The 26,736-nt window shown below is 47.3% G+C and overlaps 1 protein-coding gene across 1 annotated transcript in view; it reads left to right on the forward strand.

Annotated features, from left to right (window-relative positions):
- CACNA1C (calcium voltage-gated channel subunit alpha1 C) overlaps positions 1-18,430 on the forward strand; it is a 634,974-nt gene extending 616,544 nt beyond the window's left edge. Inside the window, exons 40-48 of the mRNA XM_081309259.1 lie at positions 2,847-2,948; positions 5,110-5,237; positions 5,700-5,834; positions 6,849-7,201; positions 9,320-9,448; positions 11,938-12,044; positions 12,965-13,068; positions 14,907-15,242; positions 15,935-18,430. Of these exons, the coding sequence (XP_081165385.1) occupies positions 2,847-2,948; positions 5,110-5,237; positions 5,700-5,834; positions 6,849-7,201; positions 9,320-9,448; positions 11,938-12,044; positions 12,965-13,068; positions 14,907-15,242; positions 15,935-16,237 (1,697 nt within the window). The 3' untranslated portion in view covers positions 16,238-18,430. The remainder of the gene's footprint in view (positions 1-2,846; positions 2,949-5,109; positions 5,238-5,699; positions 5,835-6,848; positions 7,202-9,319; positions 9,449-11,937; positions 12,045-12,964; positions 13,069-14,906; positions 15,243-15,934) is intronic.
- The last annotated feature ends 8,306 nt before the right edge of the window (positions 18,431-26,736 follow it).

Genomic DNA, 26,736 nt, shown 5'->3' on the forward strand with positions numbered 1-26,736 from the left:
AAATTATGAGCTAATTTTTAAAATTAAACACAGGTCAAATCTTGCTGAACAAAGAAAGCAAAGGCTAAAAAGCATGCCATTGGTATCAATGCAATAACTCAATCCAAAATGGCTATGAATAGGCCTATTTATAGCTAAAACGAATTAGGTAGACATGTAGTGCACAAGTTTGTGCACAACAGAAGAAAATCAGAAGGGAAGTTGTTAATACATTAATATGGAATGTCACTGAGTAACAGAATCTTCTTCCTTTAATTCTGTTCTTTCCAAATTTTCAACCATGTCTATTATTTCGTTTATGTTCAGGGTAAGGGCTTTCTCTTCCCATAAAGGAAGACACTGACTACTGGAAGGAATATGCAGTATTACTGGAAACTTGGTGTAAACTAAGGCTGAAAGTTTGGGTTCCATAGAGAAACAAAAATTACTGATTGAGCAGTGTTGAAGCTGCACTGTCTGCAAACCAGGTCCCAACAAAGTGCCACCAGCAGTAGCACCAAGTTTGCTGTAATCAGACTTATCCAGAGACAAGAGGAGAAGCCAGCCTCTGGGAACTTTAGCCAAGTCCAGAATTCAAGAAAATCTTTGAAACAGACATCTCAGAATAGCCACCAACGCACCTGTACCTACATTTGAGGGTGATCCTCCAGGCTTTCCGTAGACTTGTTAAAATCAAGACTTGGAGACAAAGGAAAGAAAGGTCTGAAAACATAAATTTGTGAGGAGAAGACTTAGAGCGGCCTTGGCCCTTCAGGCTTTTGTGAGTGGAAGGAAGTGAGAGAAGTTCACACTGACTTTGGAGAACCAGCACTCTTTCCAGTAGCAAGCCTTAAAAATACTTTGATGATACAAAGCAACAGGCAGTGACGCTGCACAGCACATAGATCATTATGACGATAAATGAAGACCTGTATTTGTTTCCTGGGTCTTCTGTAACAAATGATCAGAAACCAGGTGGCTTAAAACAGAAGAACTTACTCCCTCACAATTCAGGGAACCAGAAATCTTTTAGAAGTAAGGTACAGGCAGGTGGGTCCCAGCTAAAGACTAGGAAGAGCTGTGCCTGCTTCTCTTGAAGCTTCTGGTGGAAGCTAGTGACACTGGCTCTCCTGGGCTCACAGTTGTGTCACTGCATCTTTATCTCCCTCTTCACATGACCTTCCCCGTGTGTCCCTGTGTGCCTCTCTGCTTTGTGTAAGGATACTAGGCATATTGGACGTAGGGCCCACCCTTATCCTATATGACCTCATCTTAACTAGTTACATCTGTGAGGACCCTTTTTCCAGCTAAGTCCACATTCCAAGGAGCCAGGTAGACATGAATTTTGGGAGGATGCTCTTCAACCCAGTCCAGAAGTTTATTTGAGCATTGTTTTAATTGGGACTCAGATTGTGTATATTAGAAACCTCTGACTTCCTTCATCGATGGCCTCCAACAGAAGCCCAGAAGTTGTCCTCTGGCTTCAGCTACTGTTTGAATCTGACCTTCTAAGGAAGAACTCAGAAGTCCTCACTCCCTCTCCATGGCCACATCTGCTTGCTCTCCTGGGTGGCTTCAGACCTGGGTTTGAATGCAAGCAGTCTGACCCCAGAGCTCTCCTTGACGGCCTACAGCATCTCCATGTAACAGCAGTATGCATCACCTGTACTGCTTTCCTAACCCTGGATAACAAATTACCACACACTTAAAAATAAAAAAAAAACACCCAGTTATTAGCTCACAGTTCTGTGAGTCAGAAGTCCAGCATGGAGTAGCTAGGTTCTCTGCTCAGGGTCTTGGGAGACCAAAATCAGAATATTAACCAGGCTGTGCGCCCTTCTGGAGGCTCTGAAGAAGATACCACCTCTGAGTTCATTCACATTGTTGAACATTTTCAGTTCCTGCCATTGTGGGTGTGTAATCCTCATTCGCCTGCTTGCTGTCAGCTGGGAACCACTCTCAGTTCCTAGAATCTCTCAGTTCGTTCCATAGCATGGGTATCTGTGCTCTTCTAGTCCAGCCAGGGTCCATCCCTCTCATTTTCTCTCTGCTCCCAGCTGGTGAGAACCCTGGATTTTTAAAGGGCTCATATGATTAGGTCAGGCCCACAGAGATCTTCTTCCTGGCCGACAGTCATAGGTGCCCTATGACGTAATCTAATTGCAAGAGTTAAATCCATCTTATCCTCAGGCCCAGGGGTTATGCATCGTGTGTATGGTGGCAGGGTCGGGCAGGTATCTTGCATAGCATCTAGAATCCTGCCTAGCACCTCCCTCTAATGGGTACAGGTCTCAGCTTTCCTTTTCCACCACTGTCAAGCCTGTGTCCTGTGGCTTACCCCTGTAATCTCAGGCACCCAGGAGGCTGGGGCAGGAAGATGATAAGTTTGAGACCTACCTCGGCAACTTAGCAAGGTCCTAAGCAACTTAGTGAGAGTCTGTCTCAAATTAAAGGGGAGAAAGGAGGCTGGGGATGTATGCTTGCCTAGGCTGTCAGGGGTTGGGGGGTTGAGGGGCTGCAGCTCAGTTCAGGCTCTTCATCTCTGAGTGCCCCTACAGGCTGGCCTGAGCGACAGGTGGGGAGGAGGGGAAAAGGAATGGCACTGGACAGGGCTCAGAAGGAAAGAAAGAAAGAAAGAAGGAAAACACAGAGAAAGGGAAATGGAAAGAGGAAGGACATAGAAATGGAAATGGGAAGACTGGGGAGAAAAGCAGCACTGAGAAAGAAAGAGAAGCTGATGAGTCAGGGCGGTGTGTGGGGCCAAGGCCTCCAGCAGCGGCTTCCCTCCTTATTCAGAGACCCATCTCCTGGGAGGGTGCCACAAGGGGTCGATGATCATTTTCAGCCTCCCATACCCTCTTCTTCAGGGAACCTGGAGCAAGCCAATGAGGAGCTGCGGGCCATCATCAAGAAGATCTGGAAAAGGACCAGCATGAAGCTGCTGGACCAAGTGGTGCCTCCTGCAGGTGGTAAGTGCCCTGGATGCCCACATCTCAGCCACCTGCCCAGCCCACATGATTTCTCTGCCTTCCTCTACTCCAGCTCTGGCACCATTAGAAACATGGCAGCAGCCTGAGACTTACGTCTTGAGGCCACTGGGCTCACTGGAGCTTCCTTTCTCCAGACCCTTCTCCCAGAGACTGGAGTGCAATGCCCTGCACAAACTCAGATATAGACTGTCAGGTTGGAAATCTGCTGCAATCTGCATTTTGCATTATGGGGACAGGCATAGATGTGATGCTTAGAGATTTGGTTGAACCTCCAAGGGAACCCCACAACCTGTAGGTTTCCCTGTAAGCCACTGAGTTGATTTTTCTAGATTATTCTAGAAACCTGGAAGAAAATGCCCTGAGATCCCTCCTCTCTTTGAAATTTATTTCATTCATCCTAGGACAGTTCTCCTCATCTCTACCAAGCAAAAGTCCCTGTTTATAACAGATAATTTAGATTGCTCCTACTATGATCTCAAATGAAAATTGTTGATAACATAACCTTCCTACATGTGTTAATAAGGGCTTTAACTCCAATATAAAGTATATTAAAAGAAAATGCTTTTAATGCATAAATGCTCAGGCACAACTCTGCAAGAAGTTAAAATCAATTATGAAATTTGCTCTCATGCACCCACACATTTCCAAAGCTTCCTGAAGAAGTGAAATCCCTGTTGAAAACCACTTCCCAAAGGGAAAGCAAGACTGGGGCTAAGAATCCTGAATAGGTCAAATGCCATCTGATATCTTACATGACTTAATTATTTAATGTTTATAACATTTCTGTGAAGTTTGCTCAAGGAACTAACATTCTAAGCTAATTACCTAGCCAAGGTTGCATGGTGCATCCAGAGCAGATGCAGGAGCCCGGGACGGAGGGAGCCTAGGACCTCACACGTGCTTCTGACTTCCCTAGACAGAGATCACCAAGGTTCCCTTCCCCTGTGGATATGAGGCCCTGCCAGAAGGAGGCCCATCAGTGTCATGGAGTTGGCCCTTCTCCAGGACAGCTAGGAGCAGGTGTGCCACCACAAGCCCAGAGACTTAACCCAATCACAAAACACAGGAGATAGGGCAACTGGTGACTTGCTGGGCATTAAACATTTCCCTTCAGGACTTACGGCTTCCCTACCATCTGGCTCATGCCCGAGACAGACACTGATTTAATCCTGTGTGATCTCAGGTACCCAGCCCAGCAGGGACACATGGTATGATAACCCAATCTGTCTGGTTTGAAGAAGAACCCAAACTTCAATAAGAGGAAGGTGTTGCTCACAACAACCCCTCCCTCCAATCTTGAAGCAGAACTGTTTGTGTTTAGGAGATGCCATTCAACCATAGGTGGAATCAAATAAGGGTTAGTAATGTCAAATCAAGGGGAAAAATAAAAGCAAGGTAGGAAGTGATTTTGACAATCACAAGTAGTATAGGCTACTTTTCTGTTAAAAAAAAAAAAGTTGGGGGCTGGGGATGTGGCTCAAGCCGTAGCGCGCTCGCCTGGCATGCGTGTGGCCCGGGTTCGATCCTCAGCACCACATACCAACAAAGATGTTGTGTCCGCCGAGAACTAAAAAAAAATAAATATTAAAAAAACTCTCTCTCTCTCTCTCTCTCTCTCTCTCTCTCTCTCTCTCTCTCTCTCTCTCCCCTCTCTCACTCTCTCTTTAAAAAAAAAAAAAGTTGTATGTAGCACCCAGGTGTGGTGGTATGCATCGATAGTCCCAGCTACTCAGGAGGCTGAGGCAGAAAGATTGTTTCAGCCCAGAATTTCAATCAAGGTCAGCCTGGTCTTAATGTAGTGAGAACTTGTCTCCAAAAAAGAAAGAGAGAGAGAGAGAGAGAGAGAGAGAGAGGATAATATTAAGTAAGAATAAGAATATATTTGCTTATTTGCATGAAGAATTTCTATAAAAATATTTAAGAAGCTAATAAAAATGGTTAGCTACTAAAAGGAAATAACTAAGCAGATGGGGATGTGGTAAGAGAGAGACTTTTCACCATATTCCTTTCTATTTGTTTTTACTCTTTTTAAGCCAAAAAAAATTAAATTGAAAAAGTAAAAGTTTGGATGCTAAAAAGTAAATTAAGAAGTTTAACTGAATCTCCATTTCCCCTCAATTCTCCTCTCTGTGTGTCTCAGATGACGAGGTTACAGTTGGCAAATTTTATGCCACTTTCCTAATCCAAGAATACTTCCGGAAATTCAAGAAGCGTAAAGAGCAAGGGCTTGTGGGAAAGCCCTCCCAGAGGAACGCCCTGTCACTGCAGGTAAGGGTCTGGCAGGAAGGATCCACACCCCAAGGATGGTCCTGGTTGCCCTCCTCAGGCCCTGGGCAGGGCCCAGATCTCTCACCAGGAGGCTGAGCAGAAAACTTCCTGAAAGCACTAATCCTTTCTGAAGGCAGATATGAGGGGGTGACAAACCCCTTTCCCTCCCACTACCCTCCACACTCCTGCCTGTTTTCCGGGCAACCCCAGAATTCCCATGCACTCTGCTGAGCTCAGACAGCCCCTGATCACTGGTGGCCTTCTGAGCATGACTTCACTCCTCCCAGATGGATGAATGGAATCTTCCACCCCAGGGTGACAATAGGGGTCCCTGGGAAGCCCATCGGGTTCAGAAGCCCCCTGCTGGGTAGAGTGGCTGGGTGGAGGAGCACTAGGGTCATGGCTGACTACAAAGCTGGGTAGAGAAGGACCAGGGTCCTCACATGTCCCTCTGGGTTCCAGGCTGGCTTGCGTACACTGCATGACATCGGGCCTGAGATCCGAAGGGCCATCTCTGGAGATCTGACTGCTGAGGAAGAGCTGGACAAAGCCATGAAGGAGGCTGTGTCTGCTGCCTCCGAAGATGACATCTTCAGGGTAGGTGCTGAGAGTCACACTCTTCTCTACCAAGTTCATCTTGAAGCAAAAGAGGGGTGGGCTGGGGTTCTGCTAAGAAAACCCAGGAAGAAAGGCTTAACTCTGTGGTGGCTCCAAGCCCTTCCGCTCAGCTGTCTCCTCATTCTGCAGAGGATGGCTTCTTCAAACCGGACTCTTTGCCACATCAGTCCTCTCAGGATGGCAGCTCTGAGCATCTTTGGCTCTCAGAGAACTGGGGAGGAGACATGTTCCTAACGGCAATGTTTCCTGGGAGGAACTTCTACAGTAGGAGTTGCAGAGTGGTAGCCTGTGGGCCACCTCTGATCTGCTGACCTCTTTTGTTTGCCGATACTTGAACATCTGGCACGTCCAAGTAAAAATCTGGGCTTCTGTCTTTTCATGGAAAAAAGTCAGAAGACCTGGCCATATTGTGCTTGTGTTCCCACATGGTGGCAGAGGCCAGGACAGTGGTGGCTACCCTGTGGAGATGGGCATGTGCTATCTGGGTCCCTGGGGTCCCCTCCAGGCCTCCCTCTACTCTCCTAGAGACCAAGGCTGACCCATCAGTGGCAATTAAACCTGGCTGGGCCAGAAGACCACAACTTTTGCATTGGGCTCTCATCACTAATTTGAGCTACCTGCCTCATCCCAAAGGAGTTTGGCTAAAATTCCTTCTATAGCGAGGGGGAAGCTACCAACCATGGTAGAACAGGGCCCTGTGGCACCTGTCCCCCAGCCCCGGGCCCAGCTCCTGGGCTGTAGAGCTAAAATCAGCCCATCCCACCTAGGATGTCCTCCTGTCATCCTCGTTCTCATCACCTACTGAATGGCATCAGGGACATCAGGTGCCATGTTAACCACCCCACCAAGACCCTGGAAACTTGATCCTATAGCGGGCAGACAAGGTTCCCACGGCCTGTGCTTCTCTGCCCCGCCTGCCCAAGGTTTCTCCCTCAAAGAAGGAGAGGCAGTCAGGGGTCTTTTCCTCCATCCACTCTCCCGTCTTGCCTACAGAGGGCTGGGGGCCTGCTGGTCAACCATGTCAACTACTACCAAAGCGACAGCCGGGGCGCCTTCCCACAGACCTTCACCACCCAGCGCCCGCTGCACATCAACAAGGCGGGTAACAACCCAGGCGACACTGAATCGCCCTCCCATGAGAAACTAGTGGACTCCACTTTCACCCCCAGCAGCTACTCATCCACCGGCTCCAACGCCAACATCAACAATGCCAACAACACCGCCCTAGGCCGCTTCCCCCGCCCCAGCGGCTACCCCAGCACAGTCAGCACCGTGGAGGGCCATGGGCCCCCCTTGTCTCCTGCCATCCGGGTGCAGGAGGCTGCCTGGAAGCTCAACTCCAGGAGGTAAGCAGGAGGGTGGGCACCCTGCACCCTAGCCTGGGCCACACCAGGGTGGAGAACAATTTGGCCCTCAGGCCACCACCCAACCTTCAAGCCTCAGTTAGAGGCTGCTGCCCCAGAACCCTGCGAGAGAGGCAGGGGCCAGGCTGCCATCCAAATCGAGCTCTTGGTTCAACATGGCAGCCACACACAGGATAAGCCAGCGTCATCCCGTGGGCCAGCTGTGTCCTAAGGTGCCAGGCCTCTGACAGAGCCCTCTCCTCTCAACCTTCCTGAGTGAATGCATACTGGGCCGTGATCCTCTGAGATACGTGAATCCGGGCTATGTGACAGAAACCATCCCCTCTACCCTTTCCCAAACCTCGGCTCAAACCTGGCCTTTCACTCACTTGAGACAGGAAGGGTGTCTTTTCTTCAAAACCCCTCATCAGCCCCATCTTGCTTTCTGGTGGCAGGTGGCCCTTTTCTGTAGCACTGACCTATCTGCCCCAGGGTAGGATCATTCCTGGAGGTCTTAAGGGCGACTCCCACCTCCTGACTTGCTCTTTTCTCCCCACCTGGCCCTGTGCTGTAGGATACACTGCTATGAGATACTGGGACGGTAGGTGCCTCTTCTGTGCTCTGGGCCCCAGAAGTACAGCCTGGGCTGTCTGCTCCCCTCTGCAGCTCCAGGCTCCCCGAGGCCAGGGTGGGAGAGGACACTCCTCTGCTTCTTGCCACATCATCCTTGATTGTGCTGCTCTTCCAGAGTAGTATAGTGAGGCCCTAGGAGGCTGGACAGATCCCCAGCATACCAGGTTTTTGGGCAAATCACCTTTTTTCCTGCCCTCCAGCTCACATAGTAATCAAGAAATGTGAATTTCTTGCTAAACCTCTGGACATATGTCCTGAAGCTGCTTCCACCCAAGGAGCAGCGTACTTGCCCACTAGTTTTCCTGTCCCTTCATAACACCCATCTCCAAGTGGCCATGCAGCCAGGTGTGGTGGTACACACGTACGGTGGGCTGCTGAGACAGAAGGATCACAAGTTCAAGGCCAGCCTCAGCAACTTAGCAAGGCCTTAAGCAACTCATTGAGACCCTGTCTCAATTTAAAAAATAAAAAGGCTGGGGATGTGTCTCAGTGGTAAAGTGCACCTAGGTTTGATCCCCAATACAAAAAAAAAGTCACGTGGCCCCATCGTCTGGGCACTTACCAGTATCTGATGCCAAGCAAGTTGCATTGGCCATCCATCCAATCCACTGTATGCTCTGGAAGACTGGCTGCTTTAACCACCCAACAGCAGTGTTGGGCGAGTCCCGAGTCTCAGGAGACACATACTGACCCGTTCTATGCTCAGGGCAATGTGCCCAGCACTAGATCTGTGTGCTGATCTGAAAGGCTGGCTTTGCATAGAAGATCAAGTTTAAGTGGCCTCCTAAGCCTGACTTGATGGCCCTTTCCCTTTTCTGCATCCCAGCTCCTCCTCCACAATCTTCAAGGACTCAATCAGAGTACCACATTCTCCCCTGTGCACCTTATCTTCCTGAAGAAGGCTCTTTTTGTCCATCGTTGGCATCCCAGTGTAAATTTAATTACCTCCCTTTAAGAGTATTTTCATATTAAATTTTGATCTATATTAAACAAGAGGACACCTTTAGAGAGGAGCTGTGGAGCAGACATCAGGGGATTTTCTTCTCCCCCAGATGTATCTATCAGTGAAGTTTAACACACACACAGTGCCTACCTAGCACAGGGTAAGTGCTTATAAACTTCAGTTGTCTCTCTTCCCATGACAGTTGATAAAAAAAACTGCAGGTGTTAAGCTTTAACCAGGTGAAGAGTAAACCTATCCAGAGTTCCAGCTCTGGGCCTTGTCCTTTATGTCTCAGCTCAAGACTAAGGGCAGCTACAGTTCTGGCATTGCTTTTGCTAAGAATCAGAGACATACTATCTACAGTGGCCCTCCTGCCCTCTATAGTATAGCCCAGGGCCTTCTTTAAAAGCCTTCATCAGCAGGTGCAGGAAACAGAAGCCACAGTGGTTATGTCTGCATGCATGTGCATGGGTGACACCTCGCTTGCTGGGGCAGAGGAGGACGGCGGCAGTTCCTGATACTTTGGTCCCTTCTGGACACTATAGGTGCTCCTCCCGGGAGAGCCAGATAGCCATGGTGTGTCAGGAGGACGTGTCCCGAGAGGAGACCTACGACGTGAAGATGAGCGAAGAGGCCGAGTACTGCAGCGAGCCCAGCCTCCTCTCCACAGAGATGTGAGCCCTGCATCTCCTGCCCAGGCCACCCCGGGTGGAGGGAAGGATCTGGGAACGCGGGGCAGGTCGTCAAAATCTCTCTTATGGGCATGACTTGGGGAGAGGAGGAGATGGCACATTACTAAAATATCTGTCATCTCAGTAGAGGAATGGGAAGCCCCGCATACCCCCCCACACACACACACACACACTCTCTCTCTCTCTCTCTCTCTCTCTCTCTCTCTCACACTCACACACACACACACACACACACACACACACACACAATCCCCTTTATCTTGGCTTTTCCTCAACATAAAATACTTCCATGATAACTTCTCAACATTGTTTCTTAAACTTTTTAGCTGCAACCAGCAGCCATAACTATATTTTCTAGTGAGACTCAGAACACAACATATAAATATTAACATTTAAACAAATGTTTCATGAAACTGCTTATAATAAAGCTACCCAGAAGAGGGCACTGTTGGCAAATCTAGGGCTGTTGAGTTTGCCCTTGCTGGATGTATGGAGCAAGGCTTTAAAAATGCAGATCTAGATCCTTTAGAAGGTTGCAATGTCCGTCCCTTTTAGAATAGATTAAATATACACTTATGAATAACTAAAAGAGAGGAACTTGAAGGCTCCAGACAGAGTAATGCTAAGGAGATGAAAAGTTAATTATCCTGATTTGACCAGCACACCTGTACACATGTACTGAAATATCACACCAGGCCCCACAAAAATGTGCAAGAAAAAAGTTTTAAATGTTTGAGGAGAAGGAAATGTTAATGACCTGATTTGATCATTACACATTCTATATGTGTGTCAAAATTATCACATAAATATATGCTCTGTAAACATGTGCAAATTAAAATAATAATTAACAAAAATAAATAAGGACATCCTGTGTGGCATCCTGGGCCCCAGGACTTGCCCAGGGAATGGTGTTGAACAGTAGCAAAGATCTCTCCCTTTTCCCTGGTTAATAGAAGGACATAAGGAGTGCAGAGAACATGGAAGTAGTGGTCAAGACAGTGACTTGCCTAATCAGATGACCTCCCCATACCTTCATGTCCCCCTCAGCGTATTTGGGGTGGGGAGTGAGAGGCCTTTGTGACTCAATGGCAAAGGGTATAAAACCTTAAAAAAATTATCAGAAACTCCTTGAGAGGTCTCATTCTCTAAATTGACTTTTAGAGAATGCCAATGGACACATGACCAATTATCCCAGAGAGCGGGAAAGGTAATTTCTCTAATCCATTATGGCTCCTACTAAGTGCTTGGTACATCGGGCTGCTCTACTGGCCATGAAAAACAGCTTGGAACTCAAGGCTATCTTACCAACTAGTTAGGAAGCTCAGAGGATCTCACAAGAGGGAAATAACATGGAGATTTTGTAACTAACTGCCCACAGGGTAGTACAAATGCTGAGAGGTACAGGCATTCAGAGAAGGTCAGGGGCTGGGTGACCACAGTATGTACCACACATAAGTCAGACAGAGCTCTGTCTGCAAGAGTGGGATGACTTGGATAAGAAGAACATGTGAGGAGGAGGACTTACCTAGCTGAGAATGAGAGAAAGGTCTGGAGCCCTAAAAACGTGAGGTTTTCCTTCAGCAAATTTCCCTGTACATCTACGAGGGTTCCCAGTCGCTCACAGGAGCGGGCTGGAGTCAAAGAAAACAAAGGCTGTGTAGCCTCTGCCCTCAAGAAATGAGAGGTGCTGGAGGCTCCGTGGGACCCGACACCTGGAAGGTCCTGGTTCATGTCTCCAGCACCACAAAACTCACTAACGAAGTAAATCAATTATTTTTAAAAAGATGTTAGGGAAAGCACCGGGGACAGAGGCAGGGAGCTCATCTGACTGCAGGCTGACCCACTAGGGATTGTGAAATCACTTCAGTGGGTTGCAATCAGCATTAGGAAAAAAAGAAAACAGACCAAAGTAGATGAAAAGTTGCCAGGGTGGGGAGGAAGTGGGGAGTGAGGGAGAAGTTTGGGCTAACACTGAGCACAGCCAAGGTCAATAGCATGAGCATATGTAAAGACTGGAGCCTAGACCTCTCCTGAGGAAACCTGTGAGGCTAGAATTTTTTCTAGCTTTCTCAACACCTTTGACCAAACAGTGATTCCACTGCCTCAAATCAGACATGCAAGACTCAGAGCTGGGCAGGAAGCTCAGTGCTGGAGCACGGGCCAAGCACATGCCAGGTCCTAGCTATAATCCCCAGTACCACACACACACAAAAAAGGCAGGGCTCATCAGATAGACAGCTGTGCATAAAGAGCTGGGATTTCCAGCAAGCAGGCCTGTGAGGCCAGAGAGCGGGGCAGAATTTCTTAGGGTGGCAAGTCCCTGATGCCCCTTCCCTAAACCTGTGTGGAAGCATAAGGGTGCAGTTGTTCCTTCACTAAGAAAAATGCAGACTGCTTTGTGAAGTTGGCAGCTGTCTCCCTGGGTGGCAGTGCTCAGCCTCCAGGAACAAGCCCCAAGAGTTCTATTCCAGGCTCTCCTACCAGGATGATGAAAATCGACAGTTGACGCCTCCAGAGGAGGACAAGAGGGACATCCGGCAATCTCCAAAGAGGGGTTTCCTCCGCTCTGCCTCACTAGGTAAAGACATACCTTGCTCTCCAGATGAGGCCAGTGGTCACCCCCAAGATGACATTGTCAGGTACCCAGGGATGATTAAGAAACTGCTCTGGCCTGGTTTAGGCAATCTCCATACAGTGAGCTGGGAAGATTTCCAAAGCCATAAGACAGAATTCCAAAGGCAGAGCATGCGGGGACGGGATTTAAACATGTGCTACTCCATGTGTCTCAGAGATAAAGCAAGGGGTGAAGAGGAGTGTATCCAGGGCCACCGACACTACTCCTTGCAGCTACCTGGGCATGATTCTGTGTTGGTCAGCTTTCTCTTGGTGCAAAAAAAATACCTGAGACAATCAAATTAGTAGCTGCACATGGCAGTGCATGCTTGTATTCCCTGTGGCTCAGGAGGTTGAATCAGGAGGATCATGATTCAAAGCTAAACTCAGCAAAAGCCAGGCACTAAGCAAAAGTGAGGCCCTGTCTCTAAATAAAATGCAAAATGGGGCTGGGGATGTGGCTCAGTGGTCAAGTGCCCTTGAGTTCAATCCCTGGTACCAAAAAAGAAGAAAAACTTATGTTGGCTCAGTTTTAGAGGACACATGGACAGCTGGCCCCATTGCTTTTGGGTTTGGAGTAAGGCCATACATTATGGTGGACTCTCATGGCAAAACCATTTACCTCCTTCCTGAGAAAAGAAAGAGAGAAAGAAAAAGAGACAGGCATCCTATAATCCCCTTCAGGACATACCACCAACGACATAAAACCTCTCACTAGGCCCCACCTCTTGAAGTTTCTACCAACTCCCAATACTGTCACACGGGGACTGAGCCTTCATCATGTGGGCCTTTGGGAGGCATTCAAGATCCAAATGAGAGCAGAGTTGTTCCAGGCCAATGTCCCCTTCTGCTGCCCTGATTCTGGTTCTTTGACTGCCTTTGCAGGTCGAAGGGCCTCCTTCCACCTAGAGTGTCTGAAGCGACAGAAGAATCAAGGGGGAGACATCTCTCAGAAGACAGTCCTACCTTTGCATCTGGTCCATCATCAGGTACCCACAAATTTTGGACAGGCCACTGGCCACCACTTTGCAGGACAGACAGTCCCTAGAAGGATGGTAAAATCCTCAAGGTACACATCAACCTTCCCTGTCTCAGACCACTGGTGGATCCTACCCCAGGCCCTAACAACTCCCAAGTAGGGCCACCCACTCCTCTGCAGGTAAAGGAGCCTCAGCAAGGTCTTTCATGCCTGAGTTAAGAGACCCCAAAATCCTAGTAAGTAGGAACGCCCCATGTAATCACAGATCCACAGGAGCTGCCGGATCCCTCCTGAGCTTTCTCCTTATGGTGCCACCAAGTTCCCACCCTCAGACACTGGCTTATACAACATGCACTCAGGCAGATGTTGTCATACCTAGGATTTGAATACACCTGTAAGGTGGACTGCACAAAAATCCATCCAATGATAGTAATCAAAGCACCTGCCAACAGCACAGTCAAGAGTAGGAATGGTATCCAAGGAGAACAGAGCCAGGGAGATTCACTAGATAAAATGACTCTTGGCGTGGCTGGCTTGAACTGAGATGGCACAATCCAGGGCACCAGTATCAAGTATATTCCCAGTTATAAAATTTTTGAAGAGCTTTCAAGGCCAGTCCATCACCTACAGGGAAAGTGGGATCTAAACCCAAGTTTCCCTCAACCTGTTTACCTTTTTAATTCTAGACTCCCTTACCTTGGACCTTTGCTCTAAATGACTTTTTTGTACCCAAAAGGCATTCAACTGTCAATCAGAGCTTATAATCAACATACGATGACAGGTGTGGCTCAGCTGAGTTATTCAATTCAAAGCAATAGTTTTACTTAGCCTTGGCATTACCTTAAAAGGATGTTTTCCACTGGGCATTCTGTAATATAGCGCCTCATACTTCCCTCAGGTCTCCAGGGACCCAGAAGTCCTAGGCTGGGAACCATGTGAGCTGGGGAAGGGAGGGTGGCAGGATGTGGGGACCCTGTGTGTGCTATTTTAAATGATTTCTAGAACTTGGTTTCATCTGTCTGCCTTCATCATGCTGGTAGGCAAGTTTTTTTTCTTTATTTGTAGACTCCTCTTTGTGCCTTTCTGTCACCTCCACCCTATGTTCTTGTCTTCTCTGCTTCTCAGAACTGGACTTTCCCACCACCGAGTGTCATGCTCTCCCATGAACACATCACATCCAAGCCGCTGACACTGTTGAGCAAGCTATGGTCCCTGACCTAGGGATACTTGTGAACACTGGGGACAGAGGATGCAAACACACCAATCATTCAGTTACAACACAGTATAAGATTTAAACAATAATTCAAAGAGAGCCTGAGCTAGACAGTGGGAGGTCACTGTTAGCGAACTGAGTCATGGTAAAAATTGAAGCAACAACTCTGGTTTTGTCTAGCTCTTTAGGATGGACACTGTACTTCTCAGCCCTTATTTCACTTAAACTTCACACTGACCCCACGGGTAGATGGATGGAGATGATGCAAGATGATGCAATCATCATTATTCCTATTCTACTGATGAGAAAACCAAGAGCAAGAGAATTCAAAGCTAAGGGGTGACAGGAACAGCCTAAATAGTAGACTATCTTGATTCAACACAATTGCAGCTTTCCAAAGCTACAAAAAAGCCATTACTTCAGATTGAGATGCTCATAAAATATGTCTTGAAATTGTTGAAACTTATGCCAGGTCTCAGAGAGGTTGAATTCAATGGATAAAGATGGTGGCAGTGTGGATTCCAACACGTGGAACACATTGGAAATTAACAGTTGCAAAGCTGCTTAGAAGGCAGAGGCCTCCCCTGCTTAGGGCCTGACCATTCCCAATAACTCTGCTCTTTGTGTGTCCACAGGCATTGGCAGTGGCGGGCCTGAGCCCTCTCCTCCAGAGAAGCCATTCCCCCACCACGTTCCCCAGGCCATGTGCCACACCCCCTGCCACACCTGGTACCCGAGCCTGGCCCCCACAGCCCATCCCCACCCTAAGGCTGGAAGGAGCCGAGTCCATCGAAAAACTCAACAGCAGCTTCCCGTCCATCCACTGTAGTTCCTGGTCTGAGGAGACCACCTCCTGCGGTGGGGGCAGCAACACCATCAGGAGAGCCCGGCCCGTCTCCCTCACGGTGCCCACTCAGGCTGCGGCCCCAGGGAGGCAGTTCCATGGCAGTGCCAGCAGCCTGGTAGAAGCGGTAGGTGAATCCAAGTGGCACCACCAACAGGGAGTGGGGAGAAGCCAAGGGCAGCAAGGGGTCTTGGCATGGAGAAACACCGGGTTCTTTCCTGGATCACTGGATGTCAGGTCTCTGAATAGAAAGACCTTCCTTCTCGGGACCTGCAAAAGGGTCCAGAGTGCAGATCATTATGGGATGCCGCTGGCTTTGTTGAGGCTTGGCGATAAGAAACCAATAAGTGATGGGTCCTGCTACAGGCAGTGAACCCTGAAAAGCCCCACCATGTGCTGTGACTACAGCCCCACCATGTGCTGTGACTACTCACAACACATACATGAGCTCCGGCTGCTTTTGTGCATAGAGGGTCAAAATCCTTGGTTCTCTGCCCTGAGGGCTCAGGAGAAAAAGGCTCTGGCAAAGCTCTGGAAACCTATGACAAACTGATTTTTCCAAAGCTCTTTAATAATTCTAATATACAACCAGGATTGGGAGTCACTGTTTTAGCACGAGAATCTCAATTCCACTCTCCTCTGCCTGGCACCACATTTTAGGGGAGTTTTGACATACTGGAACAAAATCAAAGGAGACCAGGAAGACCAGCTTGCTAAAAAAACCTTCATAGGAAAAGCGCCTAAGGGAATGAGAGAAATAAATCCGGAGGGAGCCATTGAAGAGGCCGTGACATTGTTCTCTCCATCTCTCCCCCGCAGGTCTTGATTTCAGAAGGACTGGGGCAGTTTGCTCAAGATCCCAAGTTCATCGAGGTCACGACCCAGGAGTTGGCGGACGCCTGCGACATGACAATAGAGGAGATGGAGAACGCGGCCGACAGCATCCTCAGTGGGGGCGCGCAGCAGAGCCCCAATGGCACCCTACTACCTTTTGTGAACTGCAGGGACCCGGGGCAGGACAGGGCCGGCGGCGAGGAGGACGGGAGCTGTGCGCGCGCCCTGGGGCGAGGCCGGAGCGAGGAGGAGCTCCAGGACAGCAGGGTCTACGTCAGCAGCCTGTAGTCGCAGGGCTGGGAGACGCCGGGTTTTTTATTTGTTTCAATGTTCCTAATGGGTTCGTTTCAGAAGTGCCTCACTGTTCTCGTGACCTGGAGTTAACCGGAACAGCGTCTTCATTCATTTCTGTTGGGACAAGACGCAGAGCTGGGTGGTGTGAGAGCCCGCTTTTCAGGGGGAGGAGAAGCCGCGAGGCAGTGTGTGTCCACCGAGCGACAGGCGAGAAGCGGGCAGAAGAATCTCGGCGGCGAGCAAGACCCACGCGCCGCCCTGCGCTGTCAACCCTGCGCCGGGTCCGGCGTTGCCTGCGGGGCCCGAGAGGACCTAGGCGCCCTGCGGCGGCTCGCTCAGAAAGGACCCTCGAGCAAACGGGTGTCTTTCAACTTCGCTTGTAAAAAATCATTTGCACACATTCTGTAGGAGCCTCACTGTCCCCATAGAGCCAGGCCCTGTGCGTTTGGAGAAGGAGAGGGGTGTGACTTCCAGCAAGAGCCCAGCCTACTGGAGAGGAACGAGGAAGAGCGGAGGAGACAGCAGCCTGGGGGACAGGCGCGCAGGGCCCGGGACGCGGGCAGAGTGGCGGCTTCACCCCGAGTCCCGCGGCTGCAGCCCCGGCCACCTCCGCTCGCCGCGACAGGATCCTTTTGCCTGCACAAGCCACGCGAGCTGCAGACCAGAGCCCGGCCAGAGTCAGCGAGAGCCAGGACAGGACCCAGCTGGCGCTGCCCGGGGATGGGGCCACCAGCTCTCACTGAAGGAGGTGGTGCTGAGCTTCCTTTGAGCGCTCTTTTGTTTTGTGGTTTGACATTTTTCTTGACAGCATGTTGCAGTTTTTCTTTTTTCTTTTTTTCCTGGTTTATTTTATTTTTGTTTTCCCAGGGGGAGGGAAGGAAGAGGAGCGTTTACAAGTTTTGTAGCCACCCACCTTACTGTTTTCACTTTTGCATCTGTAAACCAGGTTTGGTTTTACTGTATTCCTTAAACAGTTGCAGATTTCCTTTTTCCATTGAGGGAGGGTTCAATAGCCACTGTAAGAGAGTTTTACCAGCCTTCGTGTATGCCCCATAATTTGTTATAATTTCCTTAGGTAGTAACAATTTTTCTTTCTGGTTTGATTTGGTTTTACAATTTAAAGGTAATTGGCAATGCACTTGATAGGTCTTGCACAAACGGGCGATTGGGGTTGGTTTCCTTATGCTGGGTGTGTTGGTGGGTGCAGGAGAGAGGAAGTATGAGAGAGTGTGTGTTGGGCGTGTGTGTGTGAGTAGTGGTTGTCTGTGTGCATGTGTCTATGTTGTACGTGTGTATATGCACCCGCTCAGTGTGCCCATGCACACAGGTGAGTGCAGAGTTTCCCCTTTCTGGTTTAACTGTGGGGAGATCTGAATCTAGGGCCATTTGAAAGCAAAAACAAACCACTGTCTCTGCTTCTGAAACGGGAATCAGTAACTCTTTGCATTTTCTGTCCCACAAGATATGCAAAAACAATGCAATAATATTCATTTTAAAAATACAATTGTGAGTCGTGTTGGCATTAGAACTGTATTTAAAAAAACACAGAAATTTAAGAAAAAAAAACTCAAGAAGGCATTTTGCTTCGATATATTCCGTGTAATGTTTTATTGCATTGATAATGTTTCTGTTGAAGAAACCGTTATACTTGAATTCAGGTCAGTTTCAGTATTTTTCAAATATTTTTTTAAAACTGAATTGCAATTGTGCCAAGCGAATATAATGAATTAAGTTTGTTTTTGAATTCACTTCTTGTATATTTTGCTGCATGTAAAGTAAATCATTTTGTATTTGGAGTGTGACAAGCTTTACCTTTGAACTCAAGTGCTTTTCTATGTGTGGTTGGGGGAAAGGGAAGGATTTTTCTTTTCACTAGTACAATGCACAAAAGTATCCCCAGCATAAGTCATTACTCTGCTGTCCACAAACAGGTTCAGACATGACTGTTTTGCATATCTTGTGTTCACTTCCATTTCCCTCAATTCTTCCAAACTCCTGTGATAGCTATATGTGCACCACATCTTGCTTTGGGAGGCCAGGACACCCTCTCATTCAGGTCTTTCTTTACTCTCTCCTCCCTGCTGTGGTTCTCTGACTCAGTACTTGTCCAAGAGCAGCCTTCCCCATGATGTGCAGTGAGGCTTCAGCATCCCCCTAGGAAGAGGTGGCTGGCTTTTCTGGTCACTCCCACAGCACAAAGGTTTGGATTCCTTAGTAACTCCTACACTGACAGAAGATGAAATTAAGGTCAAGCTAGTGGGTGGGGAGTGGGTAGCCTCCCTTCAGACAACTGGTCTACCCAATTGCAGCTAGCCCTGCTAGAGAGAAGAAAGTGGGTGAATGAATCCCTGATCCTTACAGAAGTCCCTTTCTGTCAGACTCACTCCATCCTTTCCTCACTCTAGAGCAGGATTCCCTCCAGACCCACTCTAACTATGTGGCAGTGAAGGGGGGACCCCAACAAGGGAGAGAGCATCAGGAATTCACAGTGGAGGAGGAAATAGATTTTGTGGGGGCATCTCTTATGCTCTTTGGCACTTACCTGGAGCATCACCCTGTTAGTGCTGTGTCCTTCAATTACACCAAGGATAGTTGAAAAGTGATAGTTGACTGTTTGGGAGAAAATAGACCAACAGTTAACTCAGAATTTACCCGCTGGTTAGAAATTGCAGGAAGGGGGCAGCACATTCCTTGGTGAAGATGAGTTGCACTCTCACGAACTGATTCATGAAAACATGGAAAAATGCACCCAATACTCTTGAGTTAACCAGAGTCTAGAAACATTGCTTCTTCATGGCTTTCCACTCCCAGTCCACCCAGACACTCATGGTTCCTTTCAGTACTGACAAGGTCTTCTAGAAATTAAGATTAGGTGTCATTCTTTATCCAGTTTCCCAAAATTTCTGAGATTGTGGTTATGATGGAGAGGGGAGCCCTTTTGAATTGATATCTGGTTCTTGCTTACATTTGGCCCCTAGATAGAAATTCAGAGTTTTGATTGATCCTACACAGGTATGCACCTACATGCACACATGCACACTCAACCTTTTCCTTTTGCCTCTCTATTCCTTTTGAATTTCCAGCCTTTGTCACCAAGTGTCATTGTGCAATGGCATGGGCTGCAGGCTGGGCTCCTGACAGCTCCTTGTGACCTACCCAATGTGGTTCCACAGCCTTGATGCACAAGGCTCTGGGTTCAATCCCCAGCAACACACACACACACACACACACACACACACACACACACACACCAGTGTAGTTCCCCTGTCCTTCACCCTCACCTCCATGGTCTGCCTTCTCCATAGCCAACACAGGGAGGAAGACTAGAATGATCTTCTCAGAATGGCATCAGCAGAGATAGGCATGGTAGCATAGGCCTGTAATCCTAGCAACTCAGGAAGCTGAGGCAAGAAGATTCCAGGTTAGAGTCCAGCCTCCATAACTCAAATCAGTTCGTGAGATCTGGTCTCTAAAAATAAACACTAAAAAGGGCAGGGGCTAGGGGTTGTAGCTCAGTGATAGAGCATCCATTGGTTCAGTCCCCAGTACTGCCAAAATATAAAAATAAAATAAAGAGTGGCATCATTGGGAACATGCCATCCTTACCCTTTGGTGCCAGGAAGGAAAGGGGTGCAAAAGAGCACTCCCTCTCCAGGGCAACGAGTGTTTCTTAGCTTGGCTTAGTGTAAGACTGGCACGCGGTGCTCTTCGCCATGATGGACTGGTGCGAGAAGTACTTACAATGGAGAGGGAGCCCTTTGAAACCAGTGAGCCACATCCACAGCGGATTGAGTGTGTCTACTCTCCACCATGCCGATTCTTCTGCAGTCTTTCTGACAGCCCCTGAGAGCCAGGAGAAAAGCATCCAGTGACTGAGGACCCAAGGGACTTGAAGGAGAGCAGTTACATTCTGAAATCTGGCAAGCTTCATTTTTCTTCTGACTAGCTCCGTCTCTTCTATTTCCACACCTTGATCTTCAATAGTTTTTCATTATGTGAAAACTATTGCATAGACACATTAAGCAGAAAGAATGCCAGCTGTCTCCTTTCTGCCTGATTCTAGACAGTTCTTTGGGTCTTGAGAAGAGGGAGACTTTTTCCTGGGTTTCTGCCTGATTCGTGAACTTTCCTCTGCTTTGGTTCAGCAGCTCCTAGGCATATCCCCCTTCCCGCTTCCTAACCCCAGGCTTTCCTTTAACTAGAATAATCAAGGTCAGGTGCAAGGTTGTGTCATTTACCTTCCTCTTTTTCCCTGGCTCCAAATTCCGTGTGCCTGTCACTTCCTCATAGCCCTTCTCCATCCAGGACTGACCAGCTGAAGGCAGGAGGGCACCTGCTGGAGTGTACCTTCCTGTGGCAAAGTCATGTCCTTGTGAGGATCAGAACACCCTGAGAAGGAGGAGACTGGAAGTCAGCAGGGGATGGTGGCTGTTCTATGGGGAGGGTTGATCCCCCCACTACACCCAGAGGCAGAGAAATAGAGGATTTAGGTTAGGTGTGTGTAGAACCCTGGTGGTCAGGGTTTTAGCCTCATGAACCCATATTGGAAATGTTGCCAAAGGAGGACAATGTCACCTCTGACCTTGGGGACCTAGAATAATTGAAATCTCATGGTCTAGGATTTAGAAACTCTTTAGCAAAGAAGCTAAGAAAGGGTTCTCTGACCTCCAGAAGAGCTGCTCAAAACCCAGGGAGTCAAAACTTGCTGTTAGAGTCCAGGCCAATTCTGCTTTTTAAAGACCTGGCTCTGAGAGAAACGTCAGCATGGATAACCAGAAGTCGAGGCAAGAGAAGAGCAGGTGTTGACTCCCCAGGAGTCTGTTCCCATTTTATGGAAAGAAATGCTCAGTTCAGCCACCCATAATGACCAGTACCATGGAGAGGCTGGTGCCTCAAGGATCTACTTCAGAAAATGAGAAAAATACAATTCCAACTCAGTGTTGTCTTCCCTGCCAAGCCAGGTCACCTGCCAGACGCCCCTCCCCTGCATTAGCCAGTGATTGCCTGAAAACAGGCTCCTGTCAAGGGACAGAGAAGCCTGATCTCAGCCACCCAAGGCCGGGTTCTCCAGCAGCTGCTTGTAGAGGTGATGTAAAGGAAGGCTGTGAAGGGGGGGGGGGGTAACCTACGAGTGTCAGGGATGAGGGACGGTGCACCTTTGCCCCTTCCTAAGAAGTCCTCTGTTCCCCCCTCCTCCCCAGCTTCCCGCTGTCCTCTTCCCTTCTGCCTAGTGAGAGACAGAGTTGAAAGGAGTCCCTGTGCAGATTTTTACACTGTTTTCTGTTTTAACTTATGTATTATTTATTAATTATTTTTCAAACCAACGAAACATTGTTTTGTGGCATCAGATACCAACACAAAAAGTCAACAGGTTTCTACCAGATTCCAAGTGTTGGGGAGACACTTGAATCTCTCTCTCTCTCTCTCTCTCTCACACACACACACACACACACACACACACACACACACACACCATAAGGCACCAGCATGGGGTTGAGCTCCTCTGATTAGTGACTTTTCCACAGAAGGCCAAGGACCCTGTAGAGGGGACCCAGAGAGAACCAGAGCAACTTCCTTGGGTGACACAGTGCCATCCGAACCTATTATTATCATGGAATAAATAATATCAATTATCTGCACTGAGGAAATACTACCACTCCTAAAATCGACACTTTCTCCTACAATGACTCGGGGAGTTTGACCCACAGCACATGAGCTGGGAAAGACCTGGAATCCGGTGTATCAGAAAAGCCTATTGATCCATCTCTGAAGGGAAGTGGAGATGGCAGCTGGATGTGCCCAGCATGGTGGAGTAGTACAACCCCGAGAGGAGTTAGAGCTGGGGTTTCTCAGGAAATTCTCTAAAGTCCCTAACGAAAAGGAACACGGGACAAAGGCCAGGTAATTAGAGAAAAGTTTCATATTATGTAACCAAAGCCAAATCCTCTCCCTTCAGATTAGGTACTGGCTCCTGCAGTGTTGCCCCCCTTTGTGGAGCATCCCATGCACCCCAATGCTCAGAATCTAAATAATTTGGTTGGCTTGTGTGAACCTTCCAGAATGGGTAACATGACATTCATGTCAACCTTCCAACTAAAATATCACTCATGGACTTCCTCAAGGTCAGAGAAGGCTGTGGTGGGAGAGGGTGTAGGTTTTAAGAGAAGGTAATTTCTATGTGAAGAAGTGCAGAAATGGACCAAATGGTTCTTGGTTGCTCCATGGGCCTGGAGAATTCCTGCCTGGTATTCTTAGAGCCCTCAAGTTTATATGCAGGAGGGTAAGGAAGAGGAGGGTGAGCAGGCACCAGGTAAGCAGGGGTTCGCTTGCCACAGCATCTGAGGGTGCAGGTTTCAGACCCCCTTGAAGCAGTGTCTCCTGAACTGTCAGGAGAGGAGAAGGGAGCCATCCTCTTTCTATAGAGCATAAAAGGGACAAAAGAGGATGAGTCACCAGATGCTGTACCAAGCCCTCCCCCGAGGCTTCCCAACATGGAGAAACTACACAAGTTGGGCCGGGGACTTGAGAATCAAGGACAGATGGTCTCTAAATTAACAGAGCTGTGCAAAGGGCTCCCTCAGAAGGCCTCTTAGAGGTCAAAAGCTATGGGCACTTCCTGCTTCCACACACCACCCGCCCTGCATCAGCTCATCCCACCATCCCAACTTGGAATCCTTCTCTCAGCTTCCCTACCCGACCATGCACCATCTGCATCCTGCCCCTCCCAGAACACATGCTGTTCTCCTATTACATACAGGGACAGAGGTTCTGCACTGAGACAGGCCATGGGTGACAAGGAAATAACCAGGTTTGGACATATCTGATGGTCACCATCTGGAACAACCTGTGAAAACACACAAGATAGAGGGTGACAGATCCCCAGTGGGTGACGCACTGGAATGACTATTACTTTCAAAACATTGCTGTTTTATTTCAACATGCCAGAGCTACCGAGCAAAACTTCCCTCCATGTGAGAGAGTCCAGGTGAAGCCTGTCCATCCTGTCCTCATGTCCTCCTGCTCGGACCACCTTCATGCCCCCAACCCAATCTGTATCATACCTGTTCTCAGAGGGGTGCCAAGAGGTGGACAGGGCCCCCGTGTCACCATCCCACACCCCTGCACACCCCCACTCCTGCCCCTCCAGGCTCCACGACCTCACAGTCTGCCTGTTGTAAATACTGCTGTACAGTTTGTAATCAGACCATCCCGTTGTGAAAGGTCTCGCCTGCTACGCCTTCTCGCCCTTGAGCAAGGCCAGGGATCTAGAAGGGGAAACCTTTCCAGAAGAGCTTCAGGGTCATCTCTGTGTGAGAAGCTATTGTATATTCCTGTAAGATTGCATTTTTATCTACGGAATGATGTTATTTAAAAAACAAACAAAAAAACACAAAAAATAAGAATTGCAAATAAATTTCTTAACAATGTCTACCTTGGTTTAATTGTTTCCTTCCCTCTCCTGTATCCCTTCTTTATTCCTGATTCTTAGAGTTCACAGAAATATACTAAATCTCAATTGATCTCACTTGTCTCAGATCCTCCAAAGGGAAGGAAGGCTGGAGCACACTTGGGTCACCTGAATCCAAGGATGACACCTCACTTCATGTCAGCATTAATCTCTCGGTTCACTTCCTCCCTGTGGTGGAAAGGTTAATGGAAAAATGGCCAAAGACTGAAAAGTCGGCAGGACAGGAGGAATGAAGTGGATAGTTCATGGAAAGGGAGAGCTGGGGAAACTAAATTGGCTTGAAGGAAGGAAGGAAAGAAGGGCGGAGGCCAGGAATGCAGAAAGAAGAAAGGAGGAGGGAGATAAGAAAGTGTATGAAGGGCTTTGAAGGCTACAAAATGCATGGTATTTTTGTTGTTGTTGTTCTTATAACTTGAACTGACTCAAAGTTTCCAGAAGAGTTCTCTGTGAGAAAATACTTTGTTCCAGAGGAGGCTGGGAAGATGGCAAATTTTAGGCAGTACCAGGAATCTGTCTTCCCATGTGTCATCCTTGAAAGAAAAGAGGACAGTAAAATGCAATGTCCCTGAAACACCCCTTTCCATTCCCAAGAACCTTGGCAAGAACCTTGGAGTGATGAGAGGGACCCAGACTGGGACGTCCAGACAAGTGTTGTCTTAAGCTCTCCCCCACCCCCCCTTCTCTTTTTGTTTCTTTTATTTATATTTTCCTCCTCCTTCTATAGCCCTCACTTGCTGCATCTCTTCTTCTTTATCTCTGCTCACATCTTGAACATTCTTTTACTTGCTACCCCATTTCCTTCTCTCTTAATGAACCATATTTTCACCATCTTTTAGAACTATTTAGTTCTAAAACTAAACCATTCACATTGCGGTTATTAGTACTGTGGGTGGCATAGCCAACACCTGCTGTAACATACTTTACCACATCTAGTTCACAGCTATTTATTATTGTGGTTGTACTGGCAACTGCTGGCCTTTCCATTCCTGCTTTGGTGGTGGTATTGTAGATGACACAGTAGACACAGGTGTTTGTTTTAATGCTGGATATTGTTGACTGCTCTTGTTGCTATTGTTTGTTTTCCTCTTTACTGTGAGGTACTGGGAATCCACTGGGTTATTGTGAGTTCAGAGGGTAGAGACCCAACCAATGAGCTCTACCCACAACTCCATACACTAACTACACTCAAACTTCAATTATACTTTAATAAAAAGAATAGGGTAGGAAAAAAGCTACTCTGAAAACCAGGCCACAAGTAGGAATGGCTGGTGTGAGGTGGGGGATACTCAGATCCCATTCATAGACACTGCTTCATAACAAATGAAGAGAAATAACACAAAGAATATGGACTGCACACCTATGAGAGGTCTCACTCTAGGTCACTTCCTTATGCCTCCAGTCCAGTGCCATAACAGAGTTTTTTAGTCTATAAGATCAATCACAGAAGATTTATCCCAGATACTCTGCGGAATACAGCACAATTGCCTGATCTACAAAAATGACCCCACTCTGATGAGACCTATAGGGGAATTGTAATCCTCAAGCTCTGACACCACACACACTGTATGAAAATATTACTAATCATCACAAAAGAACCAACAGGGAAACCATAATACAAAACCTACTCGAAAATATGTTGAAGAAAATCATGGTAACCTGATGTCCCAGAACACTTTACCAACAGAATTCTATGCCCTCAAAAGGCCCACATAAAAGAGAAATTCATCCCAACATATGCACAAATCTCAAAACTAATATAAGAATTAAAAAAAAAACAAGGTAGCATGAAACCTCCTAAAGTTTATAATTCACCAGCAACTGACTCCAAAGACACTGAAGTGGATGAAATACCACATAAAGAATTCAAAAGAATGACTATTTTTTAAAATCAATTAATTCCAAGAGAACACAGAAAAACAACTGAATGAACTAAGGGCTAGAATATGAATGAGATATTCAATAACAAGACAGAGAAATTGAAGAAGAACCAAAAAGAATCTTGAAAGTAAAAGGCTCAGTAAATCAAATAAAATGTTCAGTTCTACTCTCTAATAGAATAGAACATGCAGAAGAATTTTTCATATCTGGAAGACAAAGTAGACAGCTTTGAATATTCAGACAGCATTAAAGAGAAAAAGTAACCATGACCAGAATATACACTACACCAAATTTAAGAGTCACTGGAATTGAAGAGGGTTGTAAAATGCAGGATAATTGCATGCACAAACTCTTTAGGGAAATAATACACCCCCCTCCCCTGAAAATTCCAAATCTTGAGAATGAGATGGACATCCAGATATAGGAGTCATTCAGAACTACAAACAAACAAGATTAAAAATGTATCCCTCCAGGACACATTATAATTAAAATGCCTAACATGCAGAATTTTAAAATACTCAGGAGAAAAAAAATCAGGTCACATTTAGAGGTAAGCCAATAAGAATTACTTCTGACTTTTCAGTATGATCTCTATACTCTAGGAAGTCCTGGAATGATGTATCCTGACCCTGAAAGAAGAGAGCTACAACCAAGACTGCTATATTGAGCAAAGCTATCCTTCAGAATTAAAGAAGAAATTAATACAATCAAAGATAAGAAGAAACTGAAATAACTCACTACAACCAGTTCATGCCTATTATCCCAGTGATTCAGGAGGCTAAAACAGGAGGCAAAGAAAGCCTCAGCAACTAAGTGAAGCCCGAAACAACTCAGCAAGACCCTGTCTCATATATTTTTTTTATTTTTATTTTGAGACAGGGTCTTGATGAGTTGTGTAGGGCTTCTCTTTAAAAAATAAAAAGGGCTGGGGATGTGACTCAGTGGTTAAGCACCCCTGGGTTCAATCCTTGGCTGCCAATAATAATAATAAGCCAGCACTACAGAAAATACTTAAACCCTACACACAGAAGTAAAAAAACAAAATCCAGAGCATCCAAAACAAACCACATTTAAAGAGTAGCTAAGCAAATGGGAATAAAACACAAAAATATATCAAAATGGCAGGAATTAATTTTTAAAATCTCTA

The sequence above is a fragment of the Spermophilus citellus genome (assembly GCF_964194105.1).
Source record: "Spermophilus citellus genome assembly, chromosome: 10".
NCBI lineage: Eukaryota > Metazoa > Chordata > Mammalia > Rodentia > Sciuridae > Spermophilus > Spermophilus citellus.